Consider the following 12,268-nt stretch of genomic DNA (forward strand, 5'->3'; position numbering starts at 1 on the left):
TATAAAAAAAAACCACCTTCAGTATATACACAGATTTTAAAATAGTGACTGTACAATATTTATTATCACAAAATGAATTCATATCCCTGCAAGAGAGAAAGTTAAAACCAGTGTTCATATGGCTTTTTAAAAACTGTTCTTACACAGATACAGTACAACAGTCTTCTTCAGAGCTGCTTTTTTAAATCTCATGGGCCTTCTGTTTCAGTAGTGATTAAGTAAAAAAAATAAAATAATAAAATACAAACATTTTTGTTCAAATTTAGCTACAGAGATTTGAGGTCAGATCAGGTGTCCTTGCAGCAGGGCAACAGGCGGGCAGGAGGTTAGGAGTTGTTGTAGCTACAGTAATACACAGCTGTGCTGGCGTCTGACAGCACCGATGATATGAGGCTTTCAGGTCCTTGCATGCCAGCCTCGTGTGGCCCGTACGGCAAACCTGTCATGTCCGCACGCGCTGAAGAGGAACTTAAATACTGCTCAAACTCGCTGCGGTCCACTTCAGCCAGCAGCTCAGAGTGGTGCATCTGCTCCATGCTGTCTGCTGCTGAGTGAGGGTGGGAGTCAGGCGGTGGGGAGAGCTGTCCTGCCCCACCAGGATGTCGTTTGGGGTGGCTGGTACTGCAGTGCTGCGTGTAATACATAGCCAGAGGGTTGGGGCATCCCATGTAGGAAGGGGGAAGGGTGGCGGATTGAGGGGGCTGCTCTGGAGCTGAGGCTGGGTGTCGGTGCAGGATGGGGTTGCTGTGGTGGTTGGAGAGGTGGTCCTGGGGTTGGTACTCTGCTGCCTGGGAGTGGTAAGCGTAAGCAGGCATCATGTGGCAGTCCTCCTGTGAGTGTGGAGGGAAGAACATGGAGTCTGACTCTACAGCGTCCAGTGGAGAGGTGTCAGGCGTGGGGAGGCTGTAGGCCTCAGAAGAGGGGCCCCCAAGAGCCTGGACGTCACGGTAGTGGCTGAGAGGCTGCGGAGGAAGCTGGTAGCCGTGCTCGTGGTAGCCCAGGCCTAGACTCTCCACACACACTCGGCCGTCCCCGGCCATCGCCGAGGCCTGGTGATCGGACACGCCGTGGACCAGAAAGCCAGAGTCCAGCCTCTTAATCCTCTTCACCTGCTTCCGCCGCCGAGGCCGGTACTTGTAGTTGGGGTGATCCTGCATGTGCTGAACCCGCAGCCGCTCGGCCTCCTCCACAAAGGGCTGCTTTTCTGTGACAGGAAGGGCTTTCCATGATTTCCCTGCAGGTCAAGAGGAGAGTGCACATCAGCGATATGTCAGCAGATACTGTATGCAGTCTGGTGATGCACACAAAAATAGCTTGTTGCCATTTTAGGGGGCAGGGACAGGTTTTTGAGGTTACATCTGTCACTTAACTCATACACAGTCATTTGTAATAACACAGTAACATCACCTGGTGTTCAACAATCACTGCTTTCATTGTTTGAGTAAAATAAGAAAATCAATGTGCCATTAAAAGTTAAAACAAAATTACAACCACTTAATACTGAGAGATAGACAGAGATAAATTATGGAAAAATAATAATATGGTAATCACGAACATTATAATAACTTCTATGGAGACACATGCGATTGATTAGAGAAAAAAGTCTGTAATTACTTACCCAACATTTTGCTCAGCTCCGCGTTGTGCAGGTCCGGGTTTTGCTGCGCCAGTCTTTTGCGCTCATCCTTCGCCCAGACCATAAACGCGTTCATGGGCCGTCGGATCCGCGGTTCGCTCTTCCCGCGATTCTGGCCGCCGGAGCCGGACGCGCACGGCTCGTTTTTCACCTTGGTGTCCCCAAGAGGACTGAGAGGGTCGGCCCACTGGCAGTGTCCCATTCCAGGCATCATGACTGACATCGTACACCTTGCCTGGGTCTGATCGTCGCTGGCGTAACCCGCATCGGGACTACTCATCTCTGTCCAGCTGGGAGGTTTGGAGAGCCACCGGACAGCTCGCAGCTTAAACACACACTACAACTGATAACAGCCTGCGGATAGATAAAATAAGTTATCAGGACAAGTTCAAATGTTTCTGGCTTTCAGGCTGGGATTGAAAATAATTAGTCACATCCATTAGCCACTTCTAAGAGCCGCACGGACTGAAAGGTACCGACTACTCAGAGCTGAGTGTGAATGCTGGTGCTCTATAAACGCACAGGCAGCCAATCACCATTTGGTGGGAGTGCCCACTACTACAAAGGTGTAAAAAAGTTCAGAGTACCCCGCCTTCGACCCTTGTTTGGAGTAGTGAGACCCTCTGAGGACAGAGGAGATTTCAAATGATGCAAAACTCTAAGTGATAAGAATCTATGCTCCTGTGTACAAAATGTAGATTGCAACAAACTCTTCTACCAGCTTAAAAACATTAAATATATAAGACATACATCCACTTAAGGTTTTCAAAACAGAAATGTTGTTAATTAAAACCAAAGTTTTGGGGTGCAAGGGGGTGAAACTGCAATCTTCAATCCACAATAACGTTTATTTGGACAACCACAGCCCGCACACACTCGTCCAGTTTTAATTATCACCCCTGTATTAGACTGTCTAAATGCTCAGACATCAATACAATCGATCACCAGTCTGTGTATTGGGCGCTTAAGTGTGTTAAAAATCTTGAATATCAGGTTTACGCGTTTAGTTAACGGCTCCCTCATTCGCAGCTTTACGCACGGTCGTCTGGATGGAGACTGTCTTTGATTGTGGCCTAATGAGAAGAGCTGGACAAAAGGCGTTAATTGAGGATTTGAACTTACAAAAGTGAAATCAACAAGAGTGTAGAAAGCTTAAATAAACACACCCATTCCAAAACTTTCTCGTCAGAGACAGATTAAGTCTCTGACAAGAAGACTTTTGTGATACTGATGCGCTTTTGTCTCAGGTTGTCTAATCAGTTTCTCCTAATGTGGATACACTGTCGGTCTGGGATGTTAATGAACCAAATAAACAGCTAACTGATTAAGTGAAGGAAGTAAAAACACTCTAAATTACATTTTTCTGACAACATTAATGCAAAAAAGCCCAAATATCTTTGTTTTACCTTTTTTTTTCAACATGAGTGGAATAATGATAAACCTACAGTACAAAACACACACATACACACACACACACACACACACACACACACACACACACACACACACACACACACACACACACACACACACACACAACAAACAATAGAGTATGTAAAAGAATTATAATATAGTTAACATGTGTAGGATTTGATCCCCATGCTTTTAAAGCTCTTTCAACATGTGACTCAAAGTTTTAAGGAGTATTTCACCTAAAATATCTCTACATTTATGGCTTATACAGATTATTTTTATCTCATTTAATGCTCACTCACTTCATCAAATTCCTTATGGTGCTTTATTTTTGTTTAAAAAGTTTAAAACAAGGCCTTTCACTGTACATTGAATATTATTTTTTCTATTTTTACCCAAAAAATTGAGACTTGAGAAAATGCAATTTCACATTTAGCTTGAGGTGAAACTTTTGGACAGATGAGCATTCACACGTTATAAACTATGTGTCCGCCAGATGACATCACCCAGTAGTAAAATATGAACTTTTATGACACACATGGAATGTTTCCTTGTTTTTGGAGCAGCTGTCACTATCAGAGATATGAGGGGAGAAAAAGGTTAAAGCAACCTGTTGCACCTATCTCTATTCTCAAAAATCCAAACTTAGCGTGTTTATGTAGGAGAGAATGAAGCCCCTGTTTGTGGTCAGAAAGCCAAACATCACCCACAGGCTGCAGGGGTTCTTATCAGTGCGGGCAGACCTCAACCTGTCAGCTCCGTCTTTTCTCGGACTATTCCCATCTCGTTGTGGTCTGCGGGTCCGATACAGCGTGTCAAGCCTTTCCTCTGACACGTCAAAAGGGGCTGACAGAAATATGAGAGATGCTTATGCAACCTTTGCGTGCCCTGTGCAGACACCAGCGGGGACTCCATAGCAAGCTGGGTGACCCTCCGGGGGTTAGTGGGAGGGTGTTTTGGATGGAGGTCCAGCTAAGCACCGCATGGGACAGGATCTGGACTATAATACTGTCATCGTCTATTTTACCGCTGATGACCTGATAGGGTTTTCCCCCTCCGATCCTAAGAGAGAGAAGAGAAAGAGAGTCTCTATGTGTGTGTGTGTGTGTGTGTGTGTGTGTGTGTGTGTGTGTTTGTATGTCTCCGTGAATGTGTGTGTTGACATGGGCGTGGGTATGAGTGTGCCTCTGGCCGCCTCTCTCTCTCTCTCTCTCTCGCTGTGTGGGAGTGAAAAATCCTGGCTTTTGATGGGAGAAGTCATAAAGTCTGGAGTCGTAGCCACATTTCCTCTACAAGGTGAGGTTCAGAGTCAACCCAAAGGAGGGGAGGAGGTGGTGGGGGAGGTGACACGCCTTATAGCCAACCCCCCACCCCCGCTCTCGTCTCTCCATCCCTCCCCCTGTCCCTCCACCAAGTCCCCCACCCCGTGCCTGGGGAGTCTGGGGCTGGGTGGGGGCCAAGGCTCTCGACGCCAGCCTCTGGACTCTGCGCTCAGGGAGAGGTCACTTGGCTTGCTTACACAATGGCATTATCTCAGTTCCAGCCTCGGCTACTGCAGCGGTGAGCACTTCCTGTCCCTCTGCAAGCACTTCCTGTCCTTGGCGTAGCAGCACAAACTGTCCGCCTTCCAAGTGAGCTCTGTAACGCAGTTGAGCTGCTGGTCGCCAGTCTTGCTGTATAAATGTCTGTGGGTGGCTTTCTTGGGAATTGCACAATGTGTTTGCTGGCTCCTTTGTGCTGAGCAGCGAGGCAGTGGTGTTAGTTTAAATCACAGGGACGGAAGGTATATATATGTTAGCACTCTACGCTGATCCTGCTCGAGCTGCGAAGGCCTGAGCTGGACAAAGCCAAAGAAAGTTCAAACATTACTGCCAATTATCAGTGAATGTTTTGAATATTCTGCTCTATTCTTAAAATCTTACACTTTACATCAAACAAGCACTGAACTTAGAGTAGATTAATGGATTAGTCAATTAATTAATTGGTAATAATTTTGATAAATGATTAATCATTTAAACCATTTATGAAGATTTGCTGCTCTTCTCTGTTTTATATAATTGTAAATCAAATATGTTTGGGTGTTGGACTGTTAGTGAGACAAAACAAGCAATTTGAAGATGTTACTTTGGACTCTGGGAAGTAAACAATTACACTATGTAGAAATTTCATAGACTGCCAGTATGAAAAGTTACATAAAATATGAACATGTAATAGATACAGAAGATTACATACTGTCTTTTCAGCCATTGTGATCTTTTCGATCTTCAGCACATAAAGCGCAACATTAGCATTCAACTTAAGTCTTGTTTCAAATTTAATATTCAACTCTTGAGAGAATGATCTGTTTCTTTAGCTGCTAAATGCTCCACTACATTCACCACCTGGTTGCGAACTTTGTCTGCAGTTTGGTGCTGGGCAAGTAGTATACAATAGGTTTGTCAGAGCTTTTTATCTGAAAACAGCTTCATGTTGTGGCTACAGAATGAGGCTGATGAGAGCCATAAGAATGAATAAAAACAGTAAAGTTGCAGGTTGTACCAGTGAGTTCAGACAGAACGCAAAGCAAATTTTAGACGCGACACGGTTACACACAAACCAGTGCAAAGAAGTAGACACAAATTCGCCCTGGTGGAGCGAATTGACGCAAATATGCGCCACACAAGTTGAACATGTTTCAACAAGCCCACAGTGGGTTGCCCACAGGAAACCCTCATGGTGACCCCAAAGGGCAAAACTGCTGTGGGCCCTGCATGGGCCATCCAACAATGGGGCCCATGTTGGATTTCTGTGGGTAAGCCCACAGTGGGTTTCCAACAGAAAACCATGATGGGGGCCCAAAAGGGCAAGACTGCTGTAGGCCCTGCATGGGCTATCCCACAGGGGGCCCGTGTGGGTTTTCTGTGGGCAAGTCTAACTGTGGGCCCCGCATAGACTTACGCACATGGGGTCCACGTGGGATTAGTGTGGTTTTGCCTTGCCCACACTTCCCCACAGTTAACCCACACATACCCACAGTGGGCCAGCATGGGCATGTTTGCTGGGTATAAAACCCCACAAAAAACAAGCTAAAAGACACTAAAGTACTCTGTAGAGTGGAAAGGAATTGCAAGCCAGGGGATAATTCTCTGTCAGTACGAGTGACTTAAAAAAAGTGAAATCAGCAAAGACACTATTTGTATTTGTAAATATTGACAGGCATCTTTTATCGACTGCAAATTCCCTTGTTAAGGCACTAACATTATCTTTACGGATTCTTTCATTACAGCTATTTTGTGATTGTGAGTTTGTGGACTTAAGTTTTTCTATGATCAGCTTACTGCTAACCAAGCTAGCTAGCTAGCTAGCTATCTTGAGCCAATGTTTTGCTAATGCAACAATCTATGTAACTGTTAAGTATTTTACTCTTTTTATGTTTACTCTCGTGTATATGTTTACTAAAGTAATTACAGTGCTGTACTTTCTATGAGGACCCAGCGACTTAAGTAACATCTAGCTTACATCTGTGACTCCAGTTTCCTTACTGTGGTAATTCATTTTTACAATAACTTTACTTTGACTGTTGTTTATGGTGTCTTTTTCTGATCTGTAATCACCTTCATTGATTTCGTTGTCTAATTCTGTTTTCACAGTTTCACAATTGCTTCCAGTAAAAACCTCAAAGGCAACCCACTGTCAAACTGTATAGGAATAGTTATAGTGGCCGTTTTATGTTCCAAGTTCCTAGGTTTTCCACTGAATTAAATCCACTTTTGGTGCTGACCAGTCCACAGGAGGCAGGGAAAAATGAAAATGTCTGTAATGTCACATAAAGCCTGGTCCATCACCGAGTTGATGTTGTATTCCAAACTGTAATACATGTCATTACCCTCTATCTTGATGTACACATTAAACACGTTGTACACGTTACACGTTGTACAAACACATTACACGTTGTGCACAGCTATACACGGTCAAAAACATGTTTCGATCTAAAAAATTTTTGCAGATTCATCTACATCTACAAAAACATTTTTTAGGGCATTATTGCACATGCACAATAAAACCATATGGCCCAGTCAACTGTTGTAAAAAACTAAAACATATGATCCTGCATTCTAGCACCCAAGAACTGAAAAATAGCAGGTATATACACCTATTGTCTCCTCTTCAAAATACACTTGAACTGTACATATATTGTGGATTAACTGTTGCATGAACCTAAATAATGTTAGTACATATGTAGCATGTGATTATAACAGAAACAATTTACCAAAAAACAGTATGTGCCAAAGTGGCTCTTAGTTTGTTTAGCTCGCTGCATAGCTGTGCACCTAAATGCACAATGAGGGTAGAAATCACAAAGGTCTAACAATCAAAAATTTCTTTTAAAACAGGGCTTTTTGTCAAATGCACTGTATTGCAGCATTGTTAGAGAAACCTGGAAAATAAATTGGAAGCCACACAGTCTTGGACCCAACTGTAGAGACATCTGCCATTATCAGCAGTAAGATAGTGAATGTTTAGATTGTCTGATTAGACTATGACTTCCTCCAACACCTGCTCTGGAGAGCAGGAGGTGTTTCAGGATGGGGGGAAGGGGGCTCGTCAGGAGGAGAGAATGAAGAGGTTAAGGAGAGGAGCATATAACAGGTGTGCAGCAGAGAAAAGACGAGAGAAACATCTTTCCTGAGATTGATTCTGTAAATAGAAATCACAACTTTTCCTGAAGCTGGAACATTTCAAGTTTCAACACTAATAATGTCACTCAGGAATTTAAAATGAGTTTCTATTTTGCGGTCAGCTGTCAATCAAGCTCTTAAGAAGCCTGTTGAGGACCAGTATTGGGAATACGTCAAAGCTAAAGGAAAAGTGTATGTTTGATTTATTCAAAGATTACTTTTTTTCGTGGTTGAGCTTTAGTAACCTGAAAATTTCCCCATAAGGGAGATTGCAGATATGAGAGATCATCCGCAGGTTAAGGTGGTTAAATTTTGTTCAGAAAAGGATGTGAGAGTCTACAGTAGGTCATGTTTTTTCCCCGACTCACGAGATTATTTGGTCACAGAAATTGGGGACTTGAAATTCTGGCAAATGAAAAAAAAAAAAGATAGAAACTGATCACGCTGTCTAAAACTTGCTCACATGCACACACAGATGTTTTTCATGTGTTATTGGTGGTATAGTTTTCCCCCTCCCTCAGGGGATTGCTGGGAAAGTTTCCTTGCCCGGGAGCACACACCCCAACCCTGCAGAAAGGGTAGCAATGGGATGTTGTCTGCCTCAGACAAGCGGGGACACAAAGGAAGCCGTCTCCACTCTTGTCTCATTGTTCTGGAGGCGTTAATCTGTCAGGAATCTGCTGGGAATCAGGTGGGAATCTGTTGTGTTTATTATATTGACTGCTTCATTCCACGTGGAGCAAAGAGGACATTCTGATATACTCGACCCGTACCCCCTCTGTAGCACCATCCTGCCTCCCGCCTCATGAAGATGCCCTGATGATAAAACTGCTTCTTGTTTGTCTCTGCCTCTCAGTTTGGAGATGAGCGCATCCGCCTTATCTTCTCGTCTCACCCTCATTCTCTGTCTGTTTTACTAAACCGAAGCCAAGTCCAAGACAAATCTTAAATATGCTTTAAGTCATGCTAACATGAGGATGTTTGGAAACTTTTTTGCCACAAGTTGTGGTGACCTCAGGGTTTGCGCGTTGCCAAGGGTCAGCCAACAATAAAACGGAAGCAACAAGTAAAATAATCAAAGTCTCTTTCCTGAGAACATCCATAGTTCTGTAGTTTCACCCTGAGGATACAGAGATCCAAAATGATTATGTCAAGGATATCATATTAGGCTTTCAATCAGAGGCATCAAACAGGGCTTTTGCCTGTTTCATATAGGAGAAAATGTCATTTCATGTACATCAAAAATCATCAAGGTTGATGATTTTTGGTGGCATGTTTTTCTTACTGTCAACTTACTGTCTTTTCTTACTGTTAACAAATCCCATGAAAAGACCAAAATCAGCAATGAATTGATCTTACTATGTACTGCCTGTGTAGCCAAGCTTAATAGTTTGTACCATAGAGTAACACTGTTGTCCAAAAACTATTCAAAACACAGGAGTGAGTCACACTACTGCACTGCGCAACATGTTCCTTCACTACCATGCTCATGGGCACTGTAGCTTAGATTTCAATCCCACATACATCATCCTGCTGCCATAAATACTCACATCAGTGTAAGTAGTTTCTATGAAGATCTGGCAATTTCTTTGGCAGGAAACTGGGTGCAGTCTGATGATCCCTAACAATAACCAAGTGGTAATTATCGTAACCTTGATGCCAAAGATTCCCTAAACTTAATGAAGTAGTAATTGTAACCCAAACCTTGATGTTTCCCTGAGATAAGAAAACACTTATATGTGTCATTTTGGAGGGCGATAACAAACAACGTATTAAATAGTTTAATGTAGAGGACCTGTTGGATCCCTGATATCTTAGACTTATTCTTTAACTCAAATGTACTCTTATATTAAGCCACCCTTGGCTCTTACGGTGAATTGAACTCCTAGTTCTTTTATCCCAACACCACAAGGAGGAAAAAATCTATAAATAGAACTCGTTGATTGATTGATGAATCACCCTTAGTAAGTGGGGAAAGGGAAAACCCAAGTTTCCTCAGTGAAATGAACAGGGAGGTCAGCCACACGGGAGACCAGACTCTTTCATCTCTTCACTTTTACTGGCCCGACCCTAATCCTCCCCACCGGCGACCAGCACATTGTCTTGGCTGAGGCTAATTGAGACCCGTGTTTATCATTTTTATGACTTTATCCATGAAGACAGAGGTACGGTGGGCTTCCTGTTCTCCAGGTTCCTTGACAGACCAATCGCATTATTAGGGTCAACCTCAGCTCCCATCTTGCCATGGCATTGTTTCCACTGGTGCAATGACCATTCCCAAACTGATAAGACTTGTCTATTTTGGGTCTTTCTTTTTTTTGCACAGAGTGATTTGTCCTTGACTCATAAGTATGAGCCTGAAATAACTTTTTTTAGTCTTTTAAAAGAAAAAACACACTTACGGATACATGCAAATATCAAAAAAGGATACCAGAGAGTGAGCTGTAGCTACATAATAAACCACTTTTTTTGGTTTCTAATCATCAAAGGGATGAAATTATACTGAGAAAGACTCCAAAACAATAACTAGTCCATTTCTGTGCCAACAATACTTTTGGCCGGGCAAAGAGATAAACACCAAAGTCATTTTTCTCATTTTCAGTGCTCACACAATCCCTGCACTTATTGTACGCTTTGTATGACAACATGAGGAACTGCTTCATGAGTATTGGTGAGAAAATAAATGATAGATTATGTCTGAGCGGCATTATTGTTTTCCTGACAACCACCAGTCACATAAATACCACTCGTCACAACTTGACCTGCATTTGACCCCTCCACCCAAAGAAGTCCCTCAATCCATCTAATCTGTTTTGCAGCGGCATGATGATGCAGGTTGAAGAGATTGCACTTTCATTTCCTGGTGCACAAGTAAAGAGGAAATCAAAACCACATCGAGAACTAGAGTTTTAAATCAGTGTTTGATGGATTAGTGAGTTAATTACTAATTAGACTATCCTGACTAGGTTTTTTTGGAAACGAGGGGAGAGACAGTGAGGCCTTTGTATATGACAATCAGGGTGTGAATTGATTCCTCTGCCGCTCAAACACTCCGAATCCTTTCATGTGTGGCCTTTGCCTTGTCGAGGCGCTAAAGCGTCACAGCAGAACAAAACGCCAATACCCCCAATGGTGCTAACAGGACGCAACGTCGGCCCAGGGGTGACCAATGTCGATCAATAGCGTGTGTGATCAGTGGCATCGCACCTAGCAAGAATCTGGATCAATAGAAGTAGGTGAGGGAGCAGCAGAGACAGAAGATAAGAGAAAAGCAGCATCTAGAGTCTGACTTCGCTTACGCTGAGGTGTGGTCGAAATAAAATCATATGACTACGGTAAATTTGGGACTTTTTATAAATTTTTTTCACCCATCGTGAAGTAATGCACATGTCATTTCTGGAGATTACAGAACAAATACTCTAAAAATATTTTCTAGAACTTCCTCATAGACGCAGCAACTTCTCCTTTAACGGACTGTTGTCAAATACTCCTTAAAATGGTTTTCCCACACCAACTTTTATCTTTACACTGCCTCTTAATGATGTAGAACTTTTATGTGATCATGCCGTCACTGCAAAATTAAGTGTTCACATCTGACGAGCAGAAACATGAGTCTTTATTCTTGTCTGTTTTAGTACATTAGAGGCTACAGTGCTCTGCAGAGCCTTTACTGTGTTGAAGTAAGAGAAATGGCTGAGGAATGTACCGCGTGTTGTTTTCACACAGCTGTGGTTTTATGGAGGAAATGCACTGTGTGTGTGAGTGCTTCCTCCCTGCGTTGTTCCCTTTACACTAAAGCTGTATAGAAACAAGTATCACTAATAGGAAGAACTGACCCACTGCAAATCTGATTCACACGTATTTTCTGTTAAAACGTTTCTTTGGAATGACAGAACAAACTCCAACCCCCCCCAATTTCCCCAGTGAAGGCTCTCTTTAATTTTATTCCCTTTCAAATTAACTAAATCATGAAGCAGATGGATTGGTGTCAAGTTAACAATGGTGTGGGGTAGAATAAAAATCTATCTCAGGTGTGAAAATTTAGCTTTCACCTTTGTCAAAATTTCCTTTTCGAGAGCAAAGTGTGGGCTGATATTAACATGTTCCAAAAGTACATCATTAATATAAAACCTGTCTGTTTTGTCTGCCTTTAGGCTTGTCACAGTGAAATGCACATTATTTTATCAATACATTATCTCACATATCTGGCCTATCTTAAACTTCAAGGAGTTCCTGTGTTTGACTAAACCTCTCTGTGTATGAGTTCACCTGATCGAGATTATCTCCTCAGTTCATTTGCACACAATGGTCAGGATCATCAATATCTGCTCACCACCTACCCCAGGTTATGCACCAAAGTCTGCCCTGTAGCCTCACTTTAAAGTAATTAGTAAATACGCTTTTTTTGCTTTCTTGCCAAGAGTTTGATGAAGTTTGATACCACTCTTGTGTGTTTAAAATTAAGCTAAATGAAATACATTGTGTTAGGTAGTGAACTTTAGAGGTGCTGGTGTTACCTTTAGGCAGAGCCAGGCTAGCTGTTTCCCTCAGTTTCTAGTCA

The 12,268-nt window shown here is 42.8% G+C and overlaps 1 protein-coding gene across 2 annotated transcripts; it reads right to left on the reverse strand.

Moving 5' to 3' along the window:
• Positions 1 to 12,031, reverse strand: sox17 (SRY-box transcription factor 17). 2 transcript variants are annotated; one of them, XM_042399555.1, is made up of 3 exons: positions 11,977 to 12,031; positions 1,619 to 1,990; positions 1 to 1,234 (listed from the first exon to the last, which is right to left on the reverse strand). In XM_042399555.1, exons 2-3 carry the CDS (start codon positions 1,914 to 1,916, stop codon positions 327 to 329), a joined length of 1,206 nt encoding a protein of 401 aa, XP_042255489.1. In that variant the 5' UTR covers positions 1,917 to 1,990; positions 11,977 to 12,031; the 3' UTR covers positions 1 to 326. The 2 variants fall into 2 exon arrangements, with proteins under 2 accessions (XP_042255489.1, XP_042255488.1); XM_042399554.1 differs by lacking the exon at positions 11,977 to 12,031 and adding an exon at positions 2,224 to 2,331.
• Positions 12,032 to 12,268: the final 237 nt, after the last annotated feature.

This window comes from Thunnus maccoyii, chromosome 21, assembly GCF_910596095.1.
Source record: "Thunnus maccoyii chromosome 21, fThuMac1.1, whole genome shotgun sequence".
Lineage (NCBI taxonomy): Eukaryota > Metazoa > Chordata > Actinopteri > Scombriformes > Scombridae > Thunnus > Thunnus maccoyii.